This window comes from Eurosta solidaginis, chromosome 5 (genome assembly GCF_040869045.1).
Source record: "Eurosta solidaginis isolate ZX-2024a chromosome 5, ASM4086904v1, whole genome shotgun sequence".
NCBI lineage: Eukaryota > Metazoa > Arthropoda > Insecta > Diptera > Tephritidae > Eurosta > Eurosta solidaginis.
This window is the reverse complement of record NC_090323.1, coordinates 218,302,443-218,329,906: the sequence shown is the minus strand read 5'-3', so window position 1 is coordinate 218,329,906 and position 27,464 is coordinate 218,302,443. Positions and strand designations below refer to the sequence as shown.

Genomic DNA, 27,464 nt, shown 5'->3' with positions numbered 1-27,464 from the left:
TGTTCAGGATTCGATGCCTTAGTTAATATACTTAAGGCGGTAATTCTTTTTAATTGTTTTGGCGTCTGCGTCGCTAAGAATTGTAATATAAGCAGTACTATCAAAGAGAATAAATATAATAAGAGACGTCACTCGTTACTTTGCGTAATGGTTTTAGTTAGGATAATCGCAGGTTTTTTTTTTTTTTGTTTTTTTGGCGAGATGTGCATAAATGTCTTCTATACATATCGTGGGGTATGTGTGTTTATTTTTCCGACTGTATTTAATTAATTAATTAATCCTCTTTCCAAAAATCACATTTGCATAAGGTGCCTACACAGCATGGATAAATGCGAGACAATTAAAAATGCCCCTCACAGAAAACATTAGACATGAATTTTTTTGATTTCCAAGTTACTCGCCACTCGTAGCAGACTGGTGGCTCTTACATGCCAACCTAATAAAAACGCATTGCGGGTTTTCAACGCAAGCACTTAACCGGCTTTTTTGCCCTAACTGAAATAAGCATGCGTTGCGACAATATAAAACATGTATGCAAATGTCAAACCGAAATGTCACGCAGATCAAAAATTGGAAATCGAGTTAGCTTTATACGCAGTAAATTCAATTTCGGTTGCTCTCATACAATTTATATGTACGTGAGACATTTTTGACAGAAACTGCCGCAGTGCGTTTTTATAAGGTTGGCATGTTATTTATTTATCCTCTTTGGCACATTACAGACCATTGTATTAAAAAGTAAATAAATTGTGAAGGTGTATTAAGAAGTTAAACCAAAGAGTATAAATTAAAACAAGCGAGATCAGTATGCTACTGTTGTTGTTGTAGCTACTCGTAACCAATTGCTGGATGTTTTCTATGCGGTAGTCGCTGGTTAATTTTTTTGGGCAAGATGTGCATACAATGCATTCTATACATTTGTGTGGCGTATTTGTCTTTATCTTAACGATTGTATTTAATTAACTCATTTCAAAAAACTCCCTCGTAGAAAACTTTCGTCATACATTTTTCGTTTTTCAGCGAGTAACTGCCACTCGTAGCAAATTGGCGGCTCTTATTTTAATTTATCGTCTTTCGTAGAACATATTAAACTTTTACAAAGTTGTATTGTGAACAAATTTTCGCCTTAAGATTTTTCTATACTATGATAACAATATACATACATATATCTTTTTTCAAATCTACATGAATAAAATCGTTTGCAGTTATATAAATCATGTTGCTTTTATACTCGCCCCTTGTTTTTTAGTAAGAGATGTAAACAAAATATTACATTTTTTCTAGAATATATATTGTATAATAAAACATATAAAAAAATATTTGTAAACTATATATATATGTGTATATAAATATATGTATAATAGCATACAGACATAATAGGTCAAACACACACAAACACAGTTTATACATTTAACTAATTAAATTTAAACAATTGTTCAAAAATGTAGTGTTAATTATAATTGGTATAGTTAAAACCAATTAATGCTGAAAGACTGAATTGCCAAAATGAATACATACAAACATACAATAAATAATAGAATCACATGTTACAGGGGGTAGAATCGTTAACTGTAATAAATAAATAAGTGCGATATACCTATGAGGAGAGTTAAGCCACGAATCTTATCTTACAATTTGCGTCATGTTACTTTGTCGGTACGGGACCTACTTGTCTTCTACCGATTTCCAAGGGCATCTGGAAGGCAGATGAATTTCAACTGAAATGCTTTTTAATGCAAGAAATACACTGCCGAGGGGCGACACCGCTTAGAAGAAAAATTGTCTAAAGTATTTTGACGTTGCTTTTTTCAGGTCTTAAAACCAAGGTCATCGGTGTGGTAGGCTAGCATGCTACCACAAAACTAAGGCGACCGCTAAAAATACAAGTATACCCTTCAAAAATCACAGTTAAGTTTTTACAGCCAGGTATTCTATAAATGAAAGACTAATTGTTCCTGGCAAGGCGAATCCATCCAGGTGGTGGCAAAGCGAATTGAACTTGCAGAAGAATGTCAAGTCAAAAGAAAATTTTAATTGATTTCGTTTAATTGGCATATTAAAGTACAAGACGCTGTATGGAAAATAATCAAGAAGAAGCAATCAGCTGTTGGGATAACAACACCTGGTACTGAATTCACCTTGGTTTCTGGGAAGAACCATATAAAGCGCATATGTTAGGCAGAGGATGTATAAAAATATTTAGGTTATACGGTTTTAAATCAGTGTGCTCACTCAAGACCTAGACTATTTTTGTACGATCCTTCGTTATTGCTCCGCCCTAATACAAACTTATTACACATACACCTAAAGCCAAAATAACAGAAACTGCACGGTTTGATAAATTATAAATCCTTTTCTTCTTTTATCAATATTCATTATAAAGGATCCGTACGATATGTCGAAAACAAAATTGTCGAAACAGAAAAGGCCGAATCGTTAAAAACCTCTTTATGGTCTCTATGGTTCACTCTACACGTTATATTCATACACACAAGCACGTTGAATTTTTTGGTTATAACAGAAAATTGCTTTTATTAATTTCAAATTAAAGACACAAATTACATAACATAATTTCGGATATTCTAAACAAACTAAATTTATTTCAAAGTGACATTTGAACAACCATAAATATATGGAAGTTTCTAGAGTTACAAATAAATTACGGACCCGTCAGCATAGCGAAGTGGAATATGCCAAATTTCTCAAAACTTAAATTTTTGTATCCCCTTTTTATCAAGAATATTTAGAATGCGTTTTTTCTCTTCTGATATACTTTTTTAGGTCTTGTTGCATCTTCAGTACTAATTAAGTTGATTTTTTTGAGAAAAGTTGATGGTTTGTTGTGCATATTTAGGTTAACCGTTAGCTCGCATATATTTAGTGGGAGCATTTACATGACGAACCCTGTCCAAAGCAGAAAGAAAAATGCTTCCTACGAAACAGTAAATGTATACAAAATGTGTCAAAACAATGTAATGAATGATTTGTGAAATTCGCGCAAATTTGACACATCATTCATTACAATGTTTCTATATTTTTGTCTTCGGCATTTTATTTTTCGATATTATAATTTTCAACATTTTTTGTTTTCGACATTTGTTTTCAGCATTTTATTTTCGGCATTTAAATTTTCGACATATCGTACCAGACCCTCATTATAATTATAGATTTTCTATAGAAATTCTATTCAAAATAAAACCAAAAACTTTATGTAACCGGCAAAAAAAATGGAATTTCATATTTCAATTATTTTAAAACAATGAAAATCTTAAATCAGCAATAAAATCCCATAATTTTTTTCCAAGTTAAAAACAAATTGTAAAATAAAGAGCGAGGGCTGGGCTTTTTAAATTGAATTTGTTTGCAACTAAGAGTTTTTTTCTAGATAAAACAATTTTTAGAAGATGTGGTAATTTACTCAAGAGGTTTCGCGCCAATTGCAAAATAGTAGTCTGCTCTTTATTCGCAAGTTACGCTGCAAATAAATTTAAAATAATACTATTTCTCTTAATTTACAATTGGCGCGCAGCATGGAAAAAGGCTTAGATTTATTTCAATTGAGTTTATTTGCAAAGTAACGTTCGAATATAGGGTAGAAAGTCTAATCTTTGATGTTATATGAACTTCTTGAATAAATCTCCAATTTACTCTTATTTTATCTGGAAATAGTGGGAAACTCATTAAAACCAAAAGCTATACAACTCAGTGACTAAATTGATCTACTTGAGTTTAAGTATTGGTTTTAAGCCTATTCACACAATATATATTTCTATATTTACAAATTTAATTATCTACTCTAATTGAATGAACTATAGTAAAAAGGCAATTGATTAAAATAAAGACAAAAAGAAGTGGCTCCAAATTGTAAAAACGACGCGTTTCTATTATTTTGGGTATGTAGCTATGTGAACGATACTACGGCACATATGCTTTATACACATTTTTTAAATATACTATAGACATAAATATAGATATACATATTTTTGTAGGCCTAACATTAGTGATATTGAAAACAATTCAGCTACATATTTTATAGTACAGTGATTTCGTTTCGATGATAATTCTCCCCGACTAGGCTGCGGGTATTTCCGATTACTCAAGTTCGCCTAATTAAACAACACAGTGTTAGGATCCTCATTATCCATTTGCTTTACATGCCGCAAAACATCCTTCTTTGTTATAACACCTAGTAAACGTCTAGAAATTTATAAATAGTAGAATTGTGCTTTTTAATAAAATATATATTTAAATATAATTTTTAAATTAAGTTTTATTTAAAATGAAAATATAAACAATATTATATTCAGCCGTGCCCGTGCGCATCCTGCGCAACCAATAAAAAGTCTCTTATCAAATATCAACAGAAATCAGCTGTTCTCTCAATCAATTAAAACTTACAGCTTGCGCTGCCATCTGGCGTATGATAACAACTGCCGGTAATGCAGTGCAAATATTCACAATAGTGCCACAGAACAAATAGATTTCTTTGTGTGCTCACAATCGTTTATTTTTAACAAATTATTTTAATAAAATATAGCTAAACAAAGGCACTACGACCACAATTGCCCAAAGCTCGCTAAAAGCCCGAATCTCCATCTTTACAACCAAACCTTTATTTATAGATTTGGATTCCAAGTAAGAGCGAAAAAGGGACCCGTACATAAAAACAGCAATTAGAAATAATATATCTGATTAACTGTGAAACACAAGCACAGGGATCCTGAAACCGATCCCGCAATCGATGATAATCAAATTAATGCCAACCAACTTTTAGCTTTACTGCATTTTTCGGCACTTAAATGCGTTTCGGGTTCGAATAAAAAGTTTTACAGACCCATTTGGAAAAGATCGTTATACTCTAAAATGTGTTTCCACCCCTAAAGCCCCGTTCACAGTTCCAGCTGCTTTGTTGGTTTGTCATGGCAAGTCGGAAGTAAAACACAGTACAGGTTTACAAGTATGATATGTATGAGAAGGAAACAATTCCTTTCTCTTTCTTACACACTGCCATTTAACACTTCGGTCAGTGTCAAACTATTGTGGATGGAACTCAGTGGAGCCTGCGTGGAACATGCGTTTGACACTGAACGAAGTGTCCAAATTACCGGGGTTGCTGTGGTGGAAAGCGACGCAGGGAAACAAAAAAAGGAGAGGAATATCAGATATGGGTTGCTGTGATGATAAATTTTTTTGAACGAATTTAGTATGAAAATATAATGCACATATATATACAAACACGGGTGCTAAGTTTTTCTACCCGTCCAAAAGTTCTCCGCGAAAAACAGTTTGAAACCGAGGTCGACTGCAATAACCCTTCCAAAAATGTGGAAAGAGAAATGAAAAGACGCGTTTTGTCCTGTTATCAATAGTACAAAGGCGAAAAAGTATTCGAATTATTGGAAGCGCGGCAAAGACGCGTCTATTAAAGTATCACAATTTTTAATTAAAATTGTCCAAAACACATGCGCCCTTATCGCGAGTTTTATTTTCACCCGAAAATGTTCACAGTTTTCGTTCACCCTATCGCAGAGGGTGGCGAAACAATTTTTCGTGTTCGAAAAAGATTTCACCTTATCGGCAACTCTTTGTTCAGGCGAAATGAACAGCAGGGAAAGCCAAATTTGTTCACTTATATTTTACAGGTGAACGAGAGGAAAACAAAATGTAAATAATTTTTTGTTTTGAAATTTGATACTCTTATAATTATATGTACTTTTATTATTAGAAATTAATCAATAAATAATGTACAATCGGAAGCTGAGTGGAAAAAAGTGAAATTACTGTATTGCTAAGTATGTAAATTCCTTTTTTTTATGACAACGTATAGTGGACAAAGCAACGGTTCCAAAATGTTGAGCACCTCACTGAAACAAGATTGGCTAAGACTCACTTCATAGTCCTTTCCAACGCATTTTCCCTACGCGAAAAAACGAAGACATGTACTCAACTTTACAATTGGTGGAACTCCAAATTTTTGCTTCAATGGTGGCAAGGAGTTGGTAAGAATATCTAGCAAATATTAAAATGCCGGCTTGTTTAGGCTGTAATATTAGCGAAAGCTAATTGAAAAAAATTAACTTGTTATCCAAAAGTGCTGAAAAAGGTAATTTTTAGCTTACAGTGAATCATTCAGCTCCAAAGGGTTAGAACTGCCCCTTAATTTCCTCCGAATCAGTTTCACATTTATATTCTCCCCGCGCTCAATCAGTACCAACCTAATTTCAATACTAAACATTCTTTTATAAATTTTTTTTTATTTTTGTTGTATTTTAAGGAAATATATGCTTGGTTACAAAATTTACACAATTGTAAGTAAATTATTTGTTCACTGCCAATACACAATAGAGCATCAGCTGTTTCGAAGTTAACTTTTGTTCGCCCGAAATTACCGATAGGCGGAAAAAAAAACACTTTTCCGCGTGAACTTCGCGATAAGGGTGATGGATTTTAAAGAGAGATGTAATTAAGTGCTCGTTTGAAAGTAAATAAGGATATTTCTTTGTAATTTTACGATAAAAATTTTACGCAGTTTTCGTTAGCAACTACTACACTTTTGGACCTAAGAAGTACAACAGTGCCAAATAGCATCCACAAAAAAAAAACGAACAAGACAAGCATTTTATCAGGTGAGCGTAGCTGTGTATGTGCGTGCTGCTACATATCCTACTTGTAGACCTTTACAATGGTAAAACAAATGCCCTTCTAATATGTTACACAAACTTGATCAGAAGATCCCTCAAAAACTCTTGACAGTTGAATTCATGATCTATTACTAATGCTACCAAATTATTATTTACCTATGTGTGCCAGGGGAAAGACGATTACGCGGCAGTTCGCCTATTACCAAAAGGTGCTGATCCGAAGCGTGCCGTATTCATATATTGCAAATGACAATCCATAACTGTAACATTCCGCTAAATCTTAGGGGGCTGATTTTTAGGGCAAAATAGCAACTGTGAGTAATTTTTTTTTTTAATTTTTAGAATACCATTGTTAGCGAAGTTTTTACATATATAATATGACAATTTTGGTGTTCTTGTTGTAGGAACGACAAAATATTCCTAGAAAGCCTTGGGTAGCGCTGCACAGGGGGAAGTCCTTGAATGTGTTGTTTCTTTGCAAACTTATGAAAAATATTAACAGTAGAAATACGAGACGAATAATTTTAAATTGCCTACGTCATTGCTGACGAATATAAATTCGATACTGTTTTCGTCTATTTTGGAGACAGCATAAATGTCAACAATGTCAGCTTAGAAATTAAACGGAGAATAAGTCTTGTCAACAAGTGATACTTTGGACTGAGTTGGTAATTGAAAAGAAAAATTCTCTCTCCACGAACAAAAAGCACGTTCTACAAAGTCGCGTGAAGATTAGCTGGCTCTTGCGAGTTTTCGAGAGAAAAGTTATCCGGAAGATTTATGGCCCTGTCCGTGTTGCTGACGGTGAGTATCGAAGGAGGTATGATGATGAGCTGTATGAGCTTTACGCAGATATGACGATAGCGCAGCGAATAAAAACCCAAAGGCTTTGCTGGCTAGGTCACGTTATGCGAATCGACGTAGACGCTCCGGCCAAGAAAGTATTTTAGTTGACACCGCAGTTTCGAAGCAGTGGAAAGGGGAGACCTCCACTGAGTTGGAAGAGGCAGGTGGAAGAAGACTTGACCTCGCTTGGTGCTCCCAATTGTCGTCAGTCATCACAGAAATAGCTGGCGTGACTTTTTACGAAACGGCCAAAATCGCTCAGGCGGTTACGCGCCAATTAATAAATGATGAAATAAGTACGGAATTGCATAATTCCTTATTATTATTTTTCTTACTTTATAGTAAATGTATAAAATATATCAGAATCTACTATTGTGGCTGAATAAAGGAGATTTTATGTAAACACCTCCGTAAAACTACGATCAACCGAAACCTAAATAAAAATTTTAATTCAAGGTTGTTCGCCAAAAACTCGACCAGAAAATCGACTCATGCAAAAATTCCGTAAGTCAATACTGGAAATGCCAGAACGGAATATTGTACTCACTGAGCGTGTTAACTTATCCATTCCTTATGTCCGGAGCATTGGTTTATATTTTAGTATTTATGGAATCGTTTTTATATTTGGAATATTATTTGTACGAGCCTGACCCGTGCGCATATTGCGCAACCAATATAAAATTCTCTTATGAAATATCAACAGAAATCAGCTGTTCTATTAACTTACAGCTTGCGCTGCCATCTAGCGTATAATAGCAACTGCCGTCAATCATTTACAACTTACAGCGTTCGTTGCCATCCAGCGTACAATACAGCTTGCGCTGTCATCTAGCGTACAATAGCAACTGTCGGTATGCTCACAATCGTTTACTTTTAACAAATTATTTTAATAAAATATAGCTAAACAAAAGCACTACGACCAAAATTGCCCAAAGCTCGCTAATAGCCCGAATCTCCATCTTTACAACCAAAACTTTATTTATAGATTTTGATTCCAAATAAGAGCGAAAAAGGGTCCCGTATATAAAAACAACAATTGGAAATAATATATATGATATTTGGAACTTTTGAACCGCATGAGGTAGTATCAAACAAAAATAATCCGAATATTCCAAATTTAGGTGATAGAGCTTTCCGAAGTTTCAGAATAAATATGTAGGTAAATGCACTCCTTGTGTAGCAAGGGTTCAAAGTTCTATCAAAGTCAGCTATTTTTCTATTTATTTATTTATTTATTGTCAGATCATGTCGGATGCTGAGTCAAGTATCAACCTATATCGCTGCCAGTTCAAAGTCGTCGCATTTCAAGTATTTTTCAAATATTCTCTAACTCAGGATATATTTTGAAAGCGCCCTATTTCAGAATTAGGTTGAATAACGCCTTCCCTGCCAGCGTTTTCTATCGCGCAAATCACTTCTTCGATACGACATTTCTGAAGAAATGATCGCCGAAGATATCACTGTTTTTCCGTTTTTTCTTATCAGCTTTCGGGAAGAACTGTTCCCTCAAAGCGAAACGAAAACTGTAGAGGAAAATATATATATTTTTATGTCACGAAAGTAACTAATTCGATAGAATATTTTGGGAAGTTTTAATTGGCTACAAAGGCATTTGTGAGACAAAGCAGGGTTAACAGGAAGCGTGTCTGGGAAGTGAAATAATCCAAATATGCGATCGAATTCGTGCCTCATAAGTAAAAATACGAAATTATGTTATTGCGAATAAAAAGTTTAGACGAACTTGGTGGGCTTTGCTCAACTTTTTCAATATTTGCAAAAAATCTCTGTTTGAACCATTCACCACAATAAAGTTTTTATTCAAGTTAGGAAATGAAAAACGTTTAATTGAAGAAAGATTTCATAAAGCAAAATTTAAAACGTTAAAGTTATTTATAGTCTTTGTAAAATGAGTTAATATCAGCTTAATAACTGCAAAACGTATCGAATTACAAGTTACTTCTTGGCGATAGACGATAAAATTATTTGAAAATTGCTGGCAGGGTTATCTCAGAATATTTTTCATAAACCTCCTATCTCATGTCAACATGTATTGAATTTATGCTCAGACAGGGCGGTTTTGAAACAAATTCTGAGTGTTTTTAAATAAAATTCTGAAAAAATGAGAAAAGCTATATAGCCCGTTATCATTTTACTAAATATTAAGTAAAAAATAAATAGTTTTCCCAAAATCGTTTGGCATTTACAAAATTACTATCCCTATTAATATACTACTTAAGGTACTTTTCTACTACAATTTTGGCTTAAAGGGATTGATTTATTCCCTGCTTTTCTTGCTACGTAAAAGCAACCCATCCTGATTTTTAATTTTTTGACTGTAAAAGCTCTGCTGACATTAACCAAAGCTCTGCTAATTGAACACCATTGTGAATTCATACAAGTGGCGAATGTTTGAAAAAAACGTTCACAATAGTAAACAGCCTCGATCACAAGTTCAATTGCTGTTCGATTATTTAAATCATTTGCTCAATAGTGTTTTGTATTATTTACTTATTTTAAAATGTATGCTTAACTATCTGCTCATATTTAATCTATTAACTAGATTTTAGAAATGAATTATGTAGTCTGCTTTTCTGTGGACACATTTAAAAGAAAATCTGATTTGAAACACAAATGTGCAATTCATAGCACTTCAATTTAATTACCGCGAGCAAAAAAACAAACATTTCTTCCATTCTCTGGCCATTCTCGCTGTCAACTATTGTTTGACAGGTAGGTATGACAATGCGATGATTATAATTATTATTATTATTTTAACGGGAAATTGCCACCGGACACACACAAAAGCGATCATCCCGTCGCAAAGATCCTGAGCCAGATAAATAATTTTGCATGTAAATGCAACAGCAATGATTTGAGCCAAATAAATCCAGATAGAAGTCTGGTTCAATTTTTGAGCCAGATAATTTGTTAGTTTCTTATCTTTAGTTTGGCAACGCTGCCTTTAATAAACCCACCTTTTTCAAAAATAGATGGCGCTGATGGCCTTTAGCAGTATGTGTTAAATGAAATACAATGGCGACATCTGCCTATCACAACTCATATGTACAAAAATATCACGACCTCTACTTCTCAAGTCTCCCAATGATCCAGAGCATTCCCGGAAGAATTGAGCCTGATACGGAGCTAGAAAACTCACTGGATGACGGCTATAGGTCCTAGTAGTTGATAGGGTTTTTCAGTCTGGTCGTTAAACAAACTTCTGGTAACACCATGTACACAGACAGTCTATGTGAGGTCCTTACGGACCGGCCAGTTCAACCTAACCTTTTTGTTTGGATGAACTGCCTATCGGTAATTTCGGGCAAACAAAAGTTCGCTGATGCTCTATTGTGGGTTAATAGTAACCAAATAATAAACTATGTAAGCTTTATTAAGCACCTTTAAGAGTTCTGCAAACTCTATAGTGTTATTGCTATGTCGGAAGAACCCACAGCTAATTCCCTTCCAACTTCCTTCGCACTTGCGACTTCTTTTCTTACTTTGACTTACCCATTGTGTGTCACTAGTGTTTGGCGTAAGCCTAACTTTCTAAACATATCCACCACAGTTTCCATGGGCGTTTGATCGGTTACTGTTATAGGCGCCATATCGAGGATTTTCTTTAATTTAAGTGGCGGAGGCCCTAAATTTTGTATTGGAGCGGTTGATGTGAATAACACTATTGATGTACCAGCTATGCCCTCGATTAGACGCTTGGCGTTTACTACAATTATTAAAAACAAAAACTCACTTATTTCATTCTCATTTCTTTGGTTTAAACACGTGGCTTACCTAAAGCTAAGTTCAGATCGCGGCGTAACACAAAGCCCACTAAATACTGTGACTGTTTGGACACGACAACTGGATATCCATTGTGTTCTGTTTCCTTTAGTAATGTTTCTACGTCATCAACAGTCATTGAATCTTGTGTGATAACATTTAGAGTTTCATTTCTCCTAAAGGAGACATTTAGAAAAAAAGTTAAACATAATACCACAAATGCGTTATTAACTTACTTCGGTTGCATTACATCAGCTGCTAGAGTTGTATGTGCAAACTCTTCTTTACTATCGAGGAATGGATAACCGTTAAGAGCTATATGCGCATCATAGATACCCTGGTGCGAAAAACGGGTTTTTAAGTAATAAGTAAAAGCAATAGGGTTAGAATATCCCGAAGGTCAAGGGAAGTGCTACGAGGGTTGCTATTTACATTTTGAGCCTAATAATGAAAAAGACAGTAATTTATTATCGAAAATTGCTTTATTGTTTTTCGAAGCATTCTCCATGATAATCAATACAATTTTGCATGCGCTCAAACCCATTTTCGTAGCACTTTTTCCACTTTGAGGTTTCTCCAAAACATGGTTTTTGAATGCATCAACGGCTTCTTCAGGCGCCGAAAAACGTTGGCCACGCAATTTATTCTTGATTTGCGGAAATAAAAAGAAGTAATTTGGGGCCAAATCAGGGCTGTACGGAGGGTCACTCACTAATTCGACGTTTTGGCCAGTTAAATAGATGGTTGTTTCAGCCGATGTGTGAGCGCTGGCATTGTCATGATGAAGAATGGTCCTTCGTTGCCGCATTCTTCCGTATTTCACCAAGCACTACTGGCAAACAAATGGTTGTGCACCATTCCGAATTCACAGTTGTTCGTTGCTCTAATGGAACGGTAGCGAAATGTCCAGTTATTCAGAAGAAACAGGCGATCATTTGCTTCGAAGTGCTTCGCGCACGAATCACTTTTGTCGGATTTGGCTCAACTTGGAAGACCCATACAGTGGATTGCTGTTTTGTTTCGGGATCATACACATAAATCCAATTTTTTGTTACCTGTGTAGATGTTATATACAGCTTTTGATGTACCGCGATTGTATTTATTGAGCATTTCTTTGCACCAATTGACACGAGCATCTTTTTGAGCTTTTGTCAAATTATGCGGGATCCAACGCGAACAAATTTTTTTCACAGCTAAATCTTCCTGCAATATATTATTGATGCTCGTCATACTAATGCCCAGGGATGCCTCAATCTCACGATAAGTCGTATCACGATCTTGCAATATAAGTTCGCGCACAGCGTCAATGTTTTGTAGCACAACAACTGATTTTGGACGACCTTCACGACTTTCGTCCCTGGGCGAACGGCGACCACGATGGAACTCGTTATATCGGCGTTTGACAGTGGCAAAGGATGAGGCTTCATCACCAAAAGTGGAAGTAAGTTGTTCAAAGCACTTCTGTCTTAATAATCCACGTCGAAAGTCGTAAAACATCATCGCACGGAAATTTTCACGAGTTAATTCCATTTTTAAGTTACTGTTAACACTACAAGATGTGCTCAAATGTCTGTTCTGAAGAAGGTTATGCTTAAAAATGTCAAACTTTCAATTGAAAACGTCAGATAGCGCCGGCAAACAATTAGCATCGGCAAGGCTCAAAATATAAATAGCAACCCTCGTATCGATGTTGATGGTCCTTTGACGTATATAGGTCCGGTACGTTCCAGTAACAAGCACCATTAAGGAACGATTATCTAAATATGTCATAGATCAAAGTAATATGGCGTCTACATATCGACGGATACTTGGAGAGAAGCGCATGGAGTAATAAACATTAAAATTACCTGTCTTCCGAGAGCATCGCCCACCCACTTTGAGGCCATAGCTGCCGCCATTAATGGAACTATGTAGCCAACGCCACCTGTTAACTCAAACATGATTACCACTAATGAGACTGTCATGCGCGTTACACCACCTAGAGTAGCAGCTGCGCCTACCATTGCATATAAACCGGGTGTAATAAGATTTTTACCATTATCACATTCACCCGTAATAAGCCAAATATGTGGATAACTGTAGGCAAAGCGTTCTACACCTGCGAGTCGATATAAATAGAAAAAAAAGGTTGAAACAACTAGTTTTAAAAAGGGCTACTAAACTAACCAATTCCTACAATACGTCCCATAATTGACCCCAATAGTAAAGAAGGTATAAATAAACCCGCTGGTACTTTCATACCAAAAGTGAAGACAGCTAAAGCCAATTTGAAAACGAAAGCTAGCAGCAGCAAAATGATGGCATGATACACACCAGCACCAGGTTCGGTCACTTCTATCGAAGATGTAGCGCCATTTGTTATATTCATACGTTTGTAATCACTACAAACAAAAATAGAAGTGTGCTTTTAAATTAATTATTGCCAGTACATAGTACATTTATTGTCTTTTACCATAGAGGATTTGTAATGTCGCCAGGAGAACACTGACTAAATAATAAGAAAATTAGTTCATTCATGTTCATTCTTGTAAACGGATTGGGAAAGCATAAGATTCCAGTAACAAGAGTAACCACCAAAACTTCAAAAACTGGATATTGACCTAATTTACTAAATTTACGATAGCGACACCACCACAAATTCGCTTTTATGAAAATTGTGCCTATCACGCCCTGAAAAACATAAATAAAAAAAACATAAATAAAAACAAGTTTAAAATGTCCAGCATTTTGCATATTACATTTAATACTTACACCCATTATACCGAGCAAAACGAATGGTATGAGCTCAAAAAATATCCAAGGCTTATTATATTCAACGAAAAATAATACGGAGTGTTCATTGCCAAACGGAGTTAACGAACGTAGAACGAATGCTGCAATCAATGCACAAAAAAATGAACGCCATAACGTTTTCAATGGGAAATAGTAGGACACCTCTTCGAGTGAGAATAAAACACCGCCGATAGGTGCACCAAATGCAACTGAAACACCCGCCGCTGCAGCTGCTGATAGTATCTCACGTTTCTTTGCCTCATTTCTTCCGTATTTTGGGAACATATGTGAAAAAATATTACCAATACAACTGGCTATATGTACCATGGGCCCTTCTTTACCCAATGTTAGACCAGCCGCTACAGATAGTATAAGACCAACAGATTTGATTAACAATGTCCATTTTCCCAAATAACCACGTATAATAAATCCGGAGAGTATAGTCTTAATTTCAGGTATACCAGAACCACAAGCATATGGAGCAAACATTCGTACTAATGAAGCACTCAGTGCCGCAAAAAATAACGCCCATATGATAAACCAGAAATATGACATAATATAGGCACCAGTACCATTGCGATCCATACCCATTATTTCAGGCCAAGTTTTCCACTAAGAAAGCAAACAACAATTAATAAAACTTTAATTCAGGTGCAACCGTGTAATATTCGTACTTAAGCCTAGAGGTACGTTTAAGAAGTATATCTTATAACTTTAGACGAGCAATTCTTGTATATTTGTATGTTTGTATAGCCACTCAGAATGTTTCACAAGGTTGCCAGCTACTCGAAATTTAAAAAAATTGTATGAGATATGCCGATATGGGTATCAAACGAAAGGTATTTCACTCCGCATTACAATAGGGACATTTTTGAGTACGGTTGCCATTTAGGGTTACCGCCTATTCGAAATTAAAAAAAATTCATGAGATATGCCGATATGTGTATCAAACTAAGATATTTCACTCCGCATTATAATAGGAACATTGTTGAGTAGGGTTGCCACCTATTCGAAATTAAAAAAAATTGCATGAGATATTCCGATATGGGTATCAAACAAATGGTATTTCACTCCACATTACAATGGGGACATTTTGAGTAGGGTTGCCATTTAGGGTTGCCACCGATTCGAAATTTAAAAAAATTGCATGAGATATGCCGATATGGGTATCAAACGAAAAGTATTTCACTCCGCATTACCATGGGGACGTTTTTGAGTAGGATTGCCATTTAGGGTTCCCACCTACTCGAAATTAAAATCAAAATTGCATGATATACGCCAATATGGGTATCAAACGAAAGGAACTTACTCTGCATTACAATAGGGACATTTTTGAGTAGGGTTGCCATTTAGGGTTGGGGTAGTTAGACGAAATAGTATTCTACTTACTCATATTCTATTAAAGCATTAAAGGAGAACATTAAAGTTAAAAATCTTCGTAAAAAATCTTACACATGATGCGACTTAATTTTCTTAGTTTCACACACGCTAATAAAATTTAAATGCAATATCAAGGCACCGTTGCAAATTCTAGCAAAATATATTTAAATGCATATTTTTGGGAAATGTGAAATGAATAATTAAAATTTCTCACAGATTACTATTAGAAAGATTTCTCACCATAGCAAAAAGATATCTCACCATGATAATTTGCTACCGTTGAACACTAGAGGCATATGTTCAATTTGAAAACGACATCTGACCATTTAACTACTTACCAACAGGTGGCGCTTAGGGAAGTAAGTTGACATTTAATTAAACTACCTGATAGTTGTCATTCGTGAAATTTACAAGTTTTTGGAATGTAATAAAATTGTGAGACTTTCATAGTGTATAACTAAAAAAAAGTTTGAAATTAATAATTCGGCACATGAAGATACCCGACCTAAATAACTTAGTTCTCGATTTCACTAATTGTCATAACAATCCCTTATACTATAGGCTGGAATTACCCATTTCAAATTTTTCATTCCAGTTCATTTTGCGGTTAGTGTTTGATATGTTTTTTAAATCTATTTTTAAGGAAATGAAATATTAGTAAGTAAAAATATATATGTATATATAAAAAATGTAGAGTTTGATTAATGATGACATGTAGAACAAAGTATGTTAGGCGGCATGCTCGAAGATTGACGAGCAAAGCTCGGTCGCCCAGGTACTAATGGTTTAGAGAGATAATAAAGGACTTATTTTCTTAAAGAAGTATTAGAACGGCAATAATCTTTTTAATTCATGACAAATACATACAAGGATGAATAAAAACAAAATAACACTACTGATTATAAACGTGTTTCATTTAGCTATCAACAAAACCGTATTAAATATTTACCGTTGAGCAGTTACCCTCCTCAAAAACTGACTGTTTAGTAGGCCAACAGCATTGTTCCCTATTAAACCAAAATGCCTGTGGGCAAATGCCGTGCTTCAAATCGGACATCCAACTGGCGCCTATGTCAATCATACCAGCAACAAAACCAGCAGCAATGCCAACAAAGAGTACACATAGCCATCCGGACCAGGCATCATGGGCTCCCTATTAGAGGTTTACAAATATCTTTCATTAATAAATATTATTAAATAACCATTTCGATAACCCGTATGGGGATATGATCTGTTAATACAACAGGATATGATCTAAAATTTCCGCCGCCAGACCATAATTTACCACAAATGGTTTACTTGTAGACTGTGCTTTGGCATGTAGCTGGCGTGTAATCTTATTTTATTACCTTTCATTGATAGCTTCCAAAAAAAATTAACTTAGAGCTACCAGTTGTTGCTGTAGCAGTGCTTCGTTGCATCCAATAGGTGCGACCACTCACGGCCAGTTCGTTACTTGCACCGAAATTATCGTTGAATAAGTAAGGAAGCCGAAGTTCGGGTGTAACCGAACATTACATACTCAGCTGAGAGCTTTGGAGACAAAATAAGGGAAAATCACCATGTAGGAAAATGAACCTAGGGTAACCCTGGAATATGTTTGTATGACACGGATATCGAATGGAAGGTATTAAAAGAGTATTTTAAAAGGGAGTGGGCCATAGTTTTATAGGTGGAGGCCATTTCGGGATATCGCCATAAACGTGGACCAGGTTTCACTCTAGAATGTGTTTGTACGATATGGGTATCAAATTAAAGGTGGTAATGAGTATGTTAAAAGGGAGTGGGCCTTAGTTCTGTAGGTGGACGCCTTTTCGAGTGGGGGAGTGGGTTTCGAGTTATTGCCATAAAGGTGGACCAGGGGTGACTCTAGAGTGCCTTTGTACGATATTGGTATCAAATGAAAGGTGTTAATTATTATTTAAAAGGGAGTGGGCCTTAGTTCTATAGGTGGACGCCTTTTCGAGTTATCGCCATAAAGGTGGATCAGGGGTGACTCTATAATGTGTTTGTACATATGGGTATCTAATTAAAGGTATAAATGAGGGTGTTAAAAGGTAGTGGCCCTTCGTTGTATATGTGAAGGCGTTTTCGAGATATCGACCAAAATGTGGACCAGGGTTACCCAGAACATCTTATGTCGGGTACCGCTAATTTATTTATATATGTAATACCTCGATATTTCTAAGCGGGGTCGCCCCTCGGCAGTGTTTGGCAAGCGCTCCGGGTGTATTTCTGCCATGAAAAGCTCTCAGTGAAAACTCATCTGCCTTGCAGATGCCGTTCGGAGTAGGCATAAAACATGTAGGTCCCGCCCGGCCAATTTGTAGGGAAAATCAAGAGGAGCACGACGTAAATTGGAAGAGAAGCTCGGCCTTAGATCTCTTCGGAGGTTATCGCGCCTTACATTTATTTTTTTTTTTTATGTAATACCTCGAACCGCATTCCTGGCATGATTCCAAGGGCTTTTTATTTCGCCCTGCAGAACTTTTTCATTTTCTTCTACTTAATATGGTAGGTGTCACACCCATTTTACAAAGTTTTTTCCAAAGTTATATTTTGCGTCAAAAAACCAATCCAATAACCATGTTTCATCCCTTTTTTCGTATTTAGTATAAAATTATGGCATTTTTTTCATTTTTCGAAATTTTCGATACCGAAAAAGCGGGCGTAGTCATAGTCGGATTTCTCCCATTTTTATTACCAAGATAAAGTGAGTTCAGATAAGTACGTGAACTAAGTTTAGTAGAGATGTATCGATTTTTGCTCAAGTTATCGTGTTAACGGCCAAGAGGAAGGACACGGTCGAGTGTGTATAAAAACTGGGTGTGGCGTCAACCGTTCGCCCATTTCCACAGAAAACAGTTACCGGGATAGAAGCTATGCCCATACCCAATTTCACAAGGATTGGTAAATTTTTTTTCGGTATTATTATGGTATTAAAAGTATTCTAGACAGAGCCACACCCATTTTGAAATTTTCTTTTATTTTTGTATTTTGTTGCACCATACCATTACTGCAGTTGAATGTTGACATAATTTACTTATATAATGAAAAGATTTTCAATTTTTTGTTGAAAATTTACTTTTAAATTTAAAAGAAAAAAAAGTAGGTGTGTTCGTTATCCGATTTTGCTAATTTTTATTTAGCACGCATATAGTAATAGGAGTAACGTTCCTGCCAAATGTCATCATGATATCTTCAACAACTGCCAAATTACAGCTTGCAAAACTTTTAAATTACATTCCTTTAAAAGTGGGCGGTGCCACGCCCATTGTCCAAAATTTTACTAATTTTCTATTCTGCGTCATAGGGACAACCCTCCTACCAAGTTTCATCGCTTTATCCGTCTTTGGTAATGAATTATCGCACTTTTTCGGTTTTTCGAAATTTTCGGTATCGAAAAAGTGGGCGTGGTTATGTCCGATTTCGTTCATTTTAAATAGCGATCTGACATGAGTGCCCAGGAAATTGCATACCAAATTTTATTAAAATACCTCAAGGTTTACTCAAGTTATCGTGTTTAAGGACGGACGGACATGGCTAAATGAATTTCTTTCTACGCCCAGATCATTTTGATATATAGAAGTCTATATCTATCTCGATTAGTTTATGCCGTTACGGATTACCGTTATGCGAACAAACTTAATATACTCGGTGAGCTCTGTTCAGCTGAGTATAAAAATCCTCGAAGCAAACACGAATACACCACGAAAATATGTTGTTGTTGTAGCAGTGACAAAAATATAAAAAGGCAGCTTTTCAAAGTCCTTCTCGAAAAGTTACCCACTATAATTTTTGTTTTATAGCGGGTGTTTCCCAACAAGTGATGAACTGGTGGCTCTTTTAAATACATATATAATATTTTAAGAAGTCGATAGAAAGCACATAAATATTGAGAATATATTTAAGCTACGCATGCATACCTTTAGCATATCCCATAAGGAGTCCTGCCGCTTTTTAATAATATACCGATGACGCATACGATCGCGTGCAATATCACGTTGCCAGTCGATTGTATGAAAATCATCGTATTGCCCAATTCCAGGTATATCGTCATGCGCATCTGTATAGTGAAACGAAATTAATATTTGTTTAATAATTTACTTAAAGAAATTGTTAACTATTATCACTTACCAGACCCACCATAGAATGCCATACCGCCTTAAAGAGTGAAGTAAAAGAATATACAAAATTTGATTAACGCGTAATACAAATTTCATATATAAATGTTAGAAACAAAAACAAATGTAATTTTTGTTTATTTTTTATTTGTTAGTCTACAAATTTTACAATTAATCAGACTAAATATAATTACGGATTACAGAATAAATTACAGAAGCATATATAGTGAGCAAAATTATATTACAATATATGTATATATTTTATTAAATAAGTTGTCGGGATGGACTGTGATGCCGAAAAACGGAATTGATTATTAGTGCTGTCGGAATGGACGTGATTTCGAGCAGCTGATGTATATTTAACACACAATAAGCAGGCCTGCGATGTGTGGGAGGTTGGAAAGGATGTGATTCGAAGCCACCCGCCCAAAGTAACTGGAGCTGGTAACAGATTTAGTTTAACATGTTAATTTAGAAAGTTATGAGTTCAAGGCAGTGAGTATATATTTTTTTATACTGTAAAGTGTGTTACAAGTATCAATATTATTGCAATGATTACTGAAATCTTGACACAGACAACGAAGAAGTTCATGCATTTGAAAATTCGATCTACATGTAATTAAATATAGCGGTTGGAAATACCGAGAGACCCTAAAAGGGACATTAAGCATCACCTCGCCAAGCAGAAATGGACTGTTTATCATCCCTCTTAATAGTTTTACCATGAATAAAACGCCAAGCATCTCCCTACGGCTCTGTAGTGAAGGCAGCTGTAAAAGTTTTAACCGACTGCAGTAGGGCGGTAGATTCCTTGATGGATCCCAGGACAAATGATTTAAAGCAAAAAGCAAAAATTGCTTTTGGACCGATTCCAATTTTTCGCTATGAATCTGATAACGCGGGTTCCAGATAATGGGAGCATATTCCAATATAGGTCTTACTAAAGATAAAAAAAAAGAGTTTTAGTGACATAGGGGTCATTGAATTCCTTTGACCAAGTAAAGTTTGTGACTTGCTTAATGATATAATCGCCTATCAAGTACTGATGGGATTTAAAAGATTTCCTCGTAAAACACATAAACTTGCATTTTGGTAAGTTTAGTGAAATGACGTTCACATCACACCACTCAACTAGGTTATTCATATCCGATTGAAGAAGTGCCCTATCTTCAGGTGAACGAATGGACATAACCAGTTTGACATCATCAGCGTTCATCAGCGGCATGCAGCGCTTCAAAACATTTGGGAGGTCATTAATGAAGAGCAGGAACAACACTGGACCGAGGTGACTGCCAGAAGATACCTTGATGAATTCAGACAAGCAATTGTTAAATATGTACATAAATATTAACGTGATGTGAACGCTCTTTACTCAGCTGGTAGTTTTTTGTAATAGTACTCCATATATTTTAAGTATACATACATCAAAATAGTAAAGTTGTTTTGTTTTATTAGAGAAACCTAAAGTAAAAATTTTGCCGTTTGGTTTATAGAGTGTAATCACTATAATCACTATAAAAATAATAATAAAAATAAATGTAGCAGTTTTCTACTTGTCCTTTAGTTTGCCAATATCTGAATCAGACACTTTAACCAGATAAAGGGGATGCCAAAGGTCACCAATGCAGTTTTATTACGTATTTGATCATTATAAGGACTTTTTTGAAATAAATTATTCAAATTCATTAGTAAATGGGCAGCGAAACCCGTGTAACTGGCACTAAAAATAATACATTATGTGGCATCGTGCAATCGTCTTCTACAAAAATGTTTATTTCAGCATCGAATATTTAGTTCCCTAATCAACTACTCTGGATAGATTTGCATACTTACTATCGAGTGTATCGCCGAATGCGCTGTGTGTTGGTGCATGATGATGACTCCGCGAATAATGTTGTTCACGTTCACCGTCCATATCTGAATCGGCTGAAGTGTGACGTTTATAATTAAAGTTTGATGATTCACCAGCTTCGCCAGGACTTGAATGTGGTGTAATATCGATCATATCGTCATCGTCGTTATCGCCTACTGAGAGTGAAGTGGTAGCTGCAATACCGTTACTTTCTTTTGTAAGGGACGATGTTGCCAATGGATGATCCTGAGTGCAAGTAATATCACCTTTGGCCACTGTGTGTCCGTTTGACTGAAATGAGAATATGCACATGATTTTTAATTCTGGAAGCAAACAGAAGGTAACACAAAAACCTCAACATGTTTTCATAATGACTTCATAATAATAGTTTTATTACAGAACATTCCATCCTAAGCGAACATGCCATCCCAGTCATAAAAGAATGCACTCGATAATCACGAAAACACCCGTATTGTCAATCTTACGGATATTCAACAACCTCGACGAACAAACATGGACTGTTCCGAAGCGAAAGTGCACACATCAAGTGTATGGCCTAGAAGGTTTAATGTGGTCATATTAATCGTTCCCGATATGGTTTGGCTAGTACCTCAATGATGTTGTTGTATTAACAGTGCTTCGCTAGTACCTCAATGGTGCTTGTTAACGAAACGTACCGTATCTATATCCAGCAGAGAACCCACAACATCGACAACACTCCCCCAAGGTATTGGGGGAGTTAATACAACAACAATTGATGACGAAAAATTGTTGTGAATTACAACCGATAATTAAAGCTACATAAAAATGTTTTCTTGTTTCAATTTCGCATTCAACGGCTGTAACTGTATAACTGCCAACATCACCAAATGCATAGCCCAGTGGGTTAGCGGGCTTAGAATATACCCGCGGTAGGTATGCCTGTCGTAAGTGGCGACTAAAATATCAGATTCAAGGGGTTGTGTAGCTCAACCTTTTCAGGTTGCCAGCGCAATATATAGCTTCTCCAAACCCAATTGTCAACCTCATCTATCCGTGGCGAATCCTGTTTCATTAACAGCCGAGACTTTGGCGACCCCGAAGTCCTCATGGATTTAGGGGGTGGGAGGGCGGTATGTCCTAGAAGGTCGCAAATGGTCATAACAAATCGTTCCCGAGATGGTCGGGCTTGGTACCGGAACGTACCGGATCTGCATCCGGCAGAGGACCATCAACACGATAACACTCCCCAAGGCCTTCGGGGAGTGTCCTTATGGCTACAAGAACAACAACAACGCCCAATGGAATGGTACTGGGTTATTGACATGTACAACATGTCCAAGTTAACTTGATTGATCCATACTGTCAATAAACTTAAAAAAAAAATATTAGAGAATCGAAGACTACTTTGCTGTAAAAAAGTGTAAAAATGAATGTATGAATAAAAGCTTTTATAAAGAAAACCCTCTAAAATTTAAGAGATTCATTTTTATGATTTCTTCCTTTAACTATCAACTAGTTGAAATATGCAAGTTTTCATTAGAAGAAAATTGAAGGGGATAAAGTATGAACTCGTCAAGTTGCAAGCAAAATAAAGTGTGCACTTTTTTTTCGGAACATTCCATATGAGGTGCTTGTTATCCGAACGTACTGGATCTATGTCCGGCAAATGACCATCAGTGTCGATAACACTTCCCAAAACTTTAGGGGAGTCCTTATCGCTGCAACGACAAAAGAGAGGAAAGGCGTAACCCGTTACTTGTTTAAAGAGCAGAGACCGGCGGCATTGACCTGCATGCAGTTGCCCTTGTACATTAAATTCAGAACCGTAACAAAATCCATAAGACCTTTGAGGCAAAGACAGAAACGCGAATAGGTACCTATAAAACAATTGGCCATCGGCTTGTTGTAGTTTCTATTAAATACTTAGAAATCTGGGTATCCGCAATTATTATGACGAAATCGCGCACACAAGAATTTAGTCGTTTGAACCAAAAGAGCATACATCAAAATACTCCCAGGGTCATCCACAAAGAGTCAGAAAAGTTCTAAGCCGATAAATGCCCGTCGATCCCCGGCCGGAATGAAATAAATTATTTCCTTAACGGAGTGGGGGCCGCACTCTACCTCTGTCTCCATAGGCGGATTCCGATAGAAACACTTTCTTAAACACTAAACACTTTCCAGCCAGCGCAGCCGCTGCGTTTTAATTCGCTGGAATATGTTGATGTTTGCGGATAGCTCGTACAACTCATCGTTAAATCTTCTTCGGTGCTCGCCATCGCCAACGCGTAGAGGTCCATCAATCTTTCGAAGAACTTTTCTCTCGGCCACTTATCACTTAAATGAATTATGGTCTAAAATAAGCTGCATAAAATTTTTCTCGAACATCCAGTCGTATAATGTTTTTCAATCAGATAAATATCTTAGAAGAAAATGGTGCATGTAATCCAAAAAATAGGTACTGCTTTGCATTAACCTTGATGTAATGTTAAAGGTAAATCAACTCCAGAAAATATTTGTTCAAACAACAAATCCGTTAAAAGATGGTAAAGTTATAGCAAATATTGTAAAATGATACCTCCCAACCCTACGAGATTCCTTGGTTTTCCTGAGAATATTGATGGCAATTTGTAAGTTCTATATTGCATGAGGCGAAGCACTGCTTCAGGAAGAAGAATACAAAGTTTCCCCATGATGTTTGCTAAGGCATTGGACTCTGCGTCCAAACAATCCGATTTCGGCGTATTACTGGCACAAAACACCAAACATTTTAGGAAACAGCTCCTAATATTCATATCACTTTTTTGTTATTTTTTTATAATCGGTTTTCATGGTCCTTTACCAGATGCAGCTCCGGTTCGATCCGGAAAATAGCTCCAAAAAGCTCCTAGCACCATCATAACGGGTACGATGCGCTGTTGTGTCTTGGGCTTCCTATATTTGTACGATCAGATAGATAGATAGATAATTAATTGATGATCGCACTGCGACAATTGGTCTATTGTGCCCTCAGCTACTTCACAGCACCTCATCTAAGCCGACATCTCTGATGAACCCTAGCAGTTCACCTGGCTTGAGGGATTTGATGTGAGAATGCTCTGGTCATGGTGAGCCCATAAACTTAGTCATACGTATTGAGATTGCGTCACACTCCAGGAGGATATGGTACGCCGTCTCCGCTGATCGATCACAAAATCGGCATGTATTGTTCGATATTATACCCAGCTTTTGCACGTGATTGTTCAGTCTACAGTGTCCTGCAAGAATAGCCGTTAGGATTCTTAGGTTATCTTTCGAGAGGCCTATTAATGCGCTATATCGAGTTGTGCTGTAACCCCCTAACAGTTACTTACGATTGCCGCAGGCCTGGCATATTGCGCCAGTGTTCTCTCTCTTTTCCCTTTCTTCTACTAATAGATGCCCCCTAATTTCCTGCAGATCTACTGGCAGGAACGGCTCGGGACCAATAAGACGTCCCGTTGCTGCCTCTCTGGCCACTATGTCCACCTGCTCGTTACCCTCAACTCCCCTGTGGCCAGGAACCCACGCCAGCAGTAGTTCGTTGTGTGTTCCTAGTTGATTTAGCTTTTCAACGCACTCAAGGACCACTGCTGGTTTTATTTCAAACGCTGAGATTGCCTTCAGGGCGGTCTGACTGTCACTGAGTATGGCAATTGTTTCATTGGAGTATTCTCGCTGAAGGTTCAGGCCAGCGCACTGGATTATGGCGAATACCTCCGCTTGAAAAATGTTCGGGTATGCTCCCAGGGGTGTTGACGACTCCAGATCCAATCCCCTCTGGTGTCTTCGAGCCATCGGTAGACCAACTATTAAGATCAACTGCTAATACAATTTACAGCGGGCGGTGGGCGTTCCCCAAATAACGCACTTACCTTTTTCAATACAGACTGATAGGCCGTAATATAACTATTTCCTTCAGCTGCAATCTCTCTGCTTCCCTTCAGGGGAAATTTTTCCATAACTATATCTTATTATGTATCGGTTTTTCTGGAAATAAAAAAAAAATAACCAATGTACTTATTCCTTGCGCTAGAATAAATATGGATATATGTATATATGTATGTAAAACTTGAATAGGTGCTTATTTAAATATGCAGGATGCATTATACTATACTATTAATAAACTATACTATTTTATACAACTATTCATATTAATAATTGACCATTTATATTACTTGTATTTTAGTACTGTCAATTGTATTCCGTGTAGTAATCAGAAGATTCCTTTCGAGCATCCCATTGCCATCATAAAAACGCACAAACAGCAAACAAAAAATTACGTTACAGTAAAATGGAAAATGCTACAAAAATTTTCGAAAATACGCTGAGTAAATAAGCAAATTTCCTTTTATTCAAATCACGTACTTAAACTAACATGTTGAAAAATTGCAGAAATTCTTTGCGAAAATTATTAAATTTCTTTACACTCGCATACACGAACAACTTACACGAAAAATTAGTGACGTGCTAGACTCCCAGGGTTGATTTACAACTGCAGTAGATTTATTTATTAACATCTCTATTCTGGCATGTAATCTCAATTCTGAGCGTCCCAAAAATGTATAACGTTCATTTCAGAAGTCATTAACGGTGAATGCCTGGAAAATGAATATGATATGGCTAATGCCCTAAATAACTTTTTTTATACAAAGTATTGTTGAAATTAATGATAGCATCGAAGAAATTGTAAATGGGGATGAAATAAGCGCAAATCACAGTAATCCATTTGAAACATTTAAATTTACGGACATTGTAGTGGACGATATTATTATTTTCACAAAATCACTTAAAAACAAATATGGCGGCGACAAGCTTTTATCGGAGGGTGTCTTTAAAGATGCCATGATATATAGATACTGCTAATTTCTACAAAGATATAATTAACGAATCCTTAAACAGCGGCATTGTACCTAGTTACTGGAAAATTTCAACAATAATACCTGTGGAAAAAGTAAAAAATACAATGAAACCTGAGGAACTACGTCCAATTAACACGTTACCTGCAGATGAAAAAATTATGGAGACAGTGGTGAAGAATCAACTTGTGGCATACTTAGAGAAGCACAATGTGATTATCCCAGAACAATCGGGATTCCGGAAGAGCCATTCTTGTGAAACAGCGTTGAATATGGTAATTGCAGATTGGAAAGAAGACATGGCGGACAAAAAATTTACGGGGTCTGTCTTCTTGGATTTAAAACGGGCTTTTGAAACCGTCGATAGATCTGAGTTATTGGACGTTATGTTTAAAATTGGTATAAGAGGAAAGGCGTTGGAATGGTTCCGGAGTAATTTGGGTGACAGAAAACAGAGAACGATAATTGGAAAGGAGGTTTCATCAGTGGTGGATGTTAACATTGGTTTGCCACAAGGCTCGGTCTTGGAGCCAATATTGTTTACATTGTATATCAATGATATCAAAAGATGCTTAAAATATTGTAAAATACGACTATTTGCGGATGATGCATTGCTTATCATAAGTGAAAAATATGCAGAATGTGCAATGCTGAAAGTACTAGAAGACCTGGACTCGCTATACAAATGGTTATGCCTTAGAAAACTGAAATTAAATGTCGAAAAAACTAAGTTCATGATATTTTGTAAAAACACTAATATCATAGGTAACAATAGTTTAAATAATATTACGCTGAAGGTAAAAACATGGAAATCCAAAGCGTAGACAAAATTAAGTATTTAGGAGTTTTGATTGATGATAATCTAAATTTTGGAGAGTATGTAACTTATCTGGAAAGGAAAATTGCACAGAAAATAGGCTTCATGTATAGAACATGTAAACATATCAGTCAAAGTCATAAAATATTGGTTTATCGTTTAATTATTGAACCACACTTTATTTATTGTCCTACTATTCTGCTATTAAGTAATGATATATATATATTAAGAAACTTCAAATACAGCAAAACAAGGCAATGCGATTTATTTTAAAATGTTCTCCAAGAACGCCAAAAATTGTAATGCTCAATAGATTAAACTGGCTTAGTATTAAACAGTCAGTTAGTTATTTCACATTGAGATTTATACACCAACTTAGGTTAGGAATGTTAC

The 27,464-nt window shown here is 36.1% G+C and overlaps 1 protein-coding gene across 4 annotated transcripts; it reads right to left on the bottom strand.

Annotated features, from left to right (window-relative positions):
• ClC-c (chloride channel protein 3) lies at positions 1-25,877 on the bottom strand. Of its 4 annotated transcripts, XM_067788331.1 has the most exons (15): positions 25,764-25,877; positions 25,574-25,699; positions 25,271-25,385; positions 21,377-21,686; positions 19,557-19,583; positions 19,346-19,485; positions 16,369-16,572; positions 14,019-14,651; positions 13,720-13,937; positions 13,434-13,648; positions 13,115-13,365; positions 11,504-11,604; positions 11,280-11,443; positions 10,998-11,211; positions 222-4,197 (listed from the first exon to the last, which is right to left on the bottom strand). In XM_067788331.1, exons 3-15 carry the CDS (start codon positions 25,355-25,357, stop codon positions 4,107-4,109), a joined length of 2,655 nt encoding a protein of 884 aa, XP_067644432.1. In that variant the 5' UTR covers positions 25,358-25,385; positions 25,574-25,699; positions 25,764-25,877; the 3' UTR covers positions 222-4,106. The 4 variants fall into 4 exon arrangements, with proteins under 4 accessions (XP_067644433.1, XP_067644434.1, XP_067644432.1 ...); XM_067788332.1 differs by having other exon boundaries at positions 1-4,197; positions 13,509-13,648; positions 25,574-25,840; XM_067788329.1 differs by having other exon boundaries at positions 25,574-25,840.
• Positions 25,878-27,464: the final 1,587 nt, after the last annotated feature.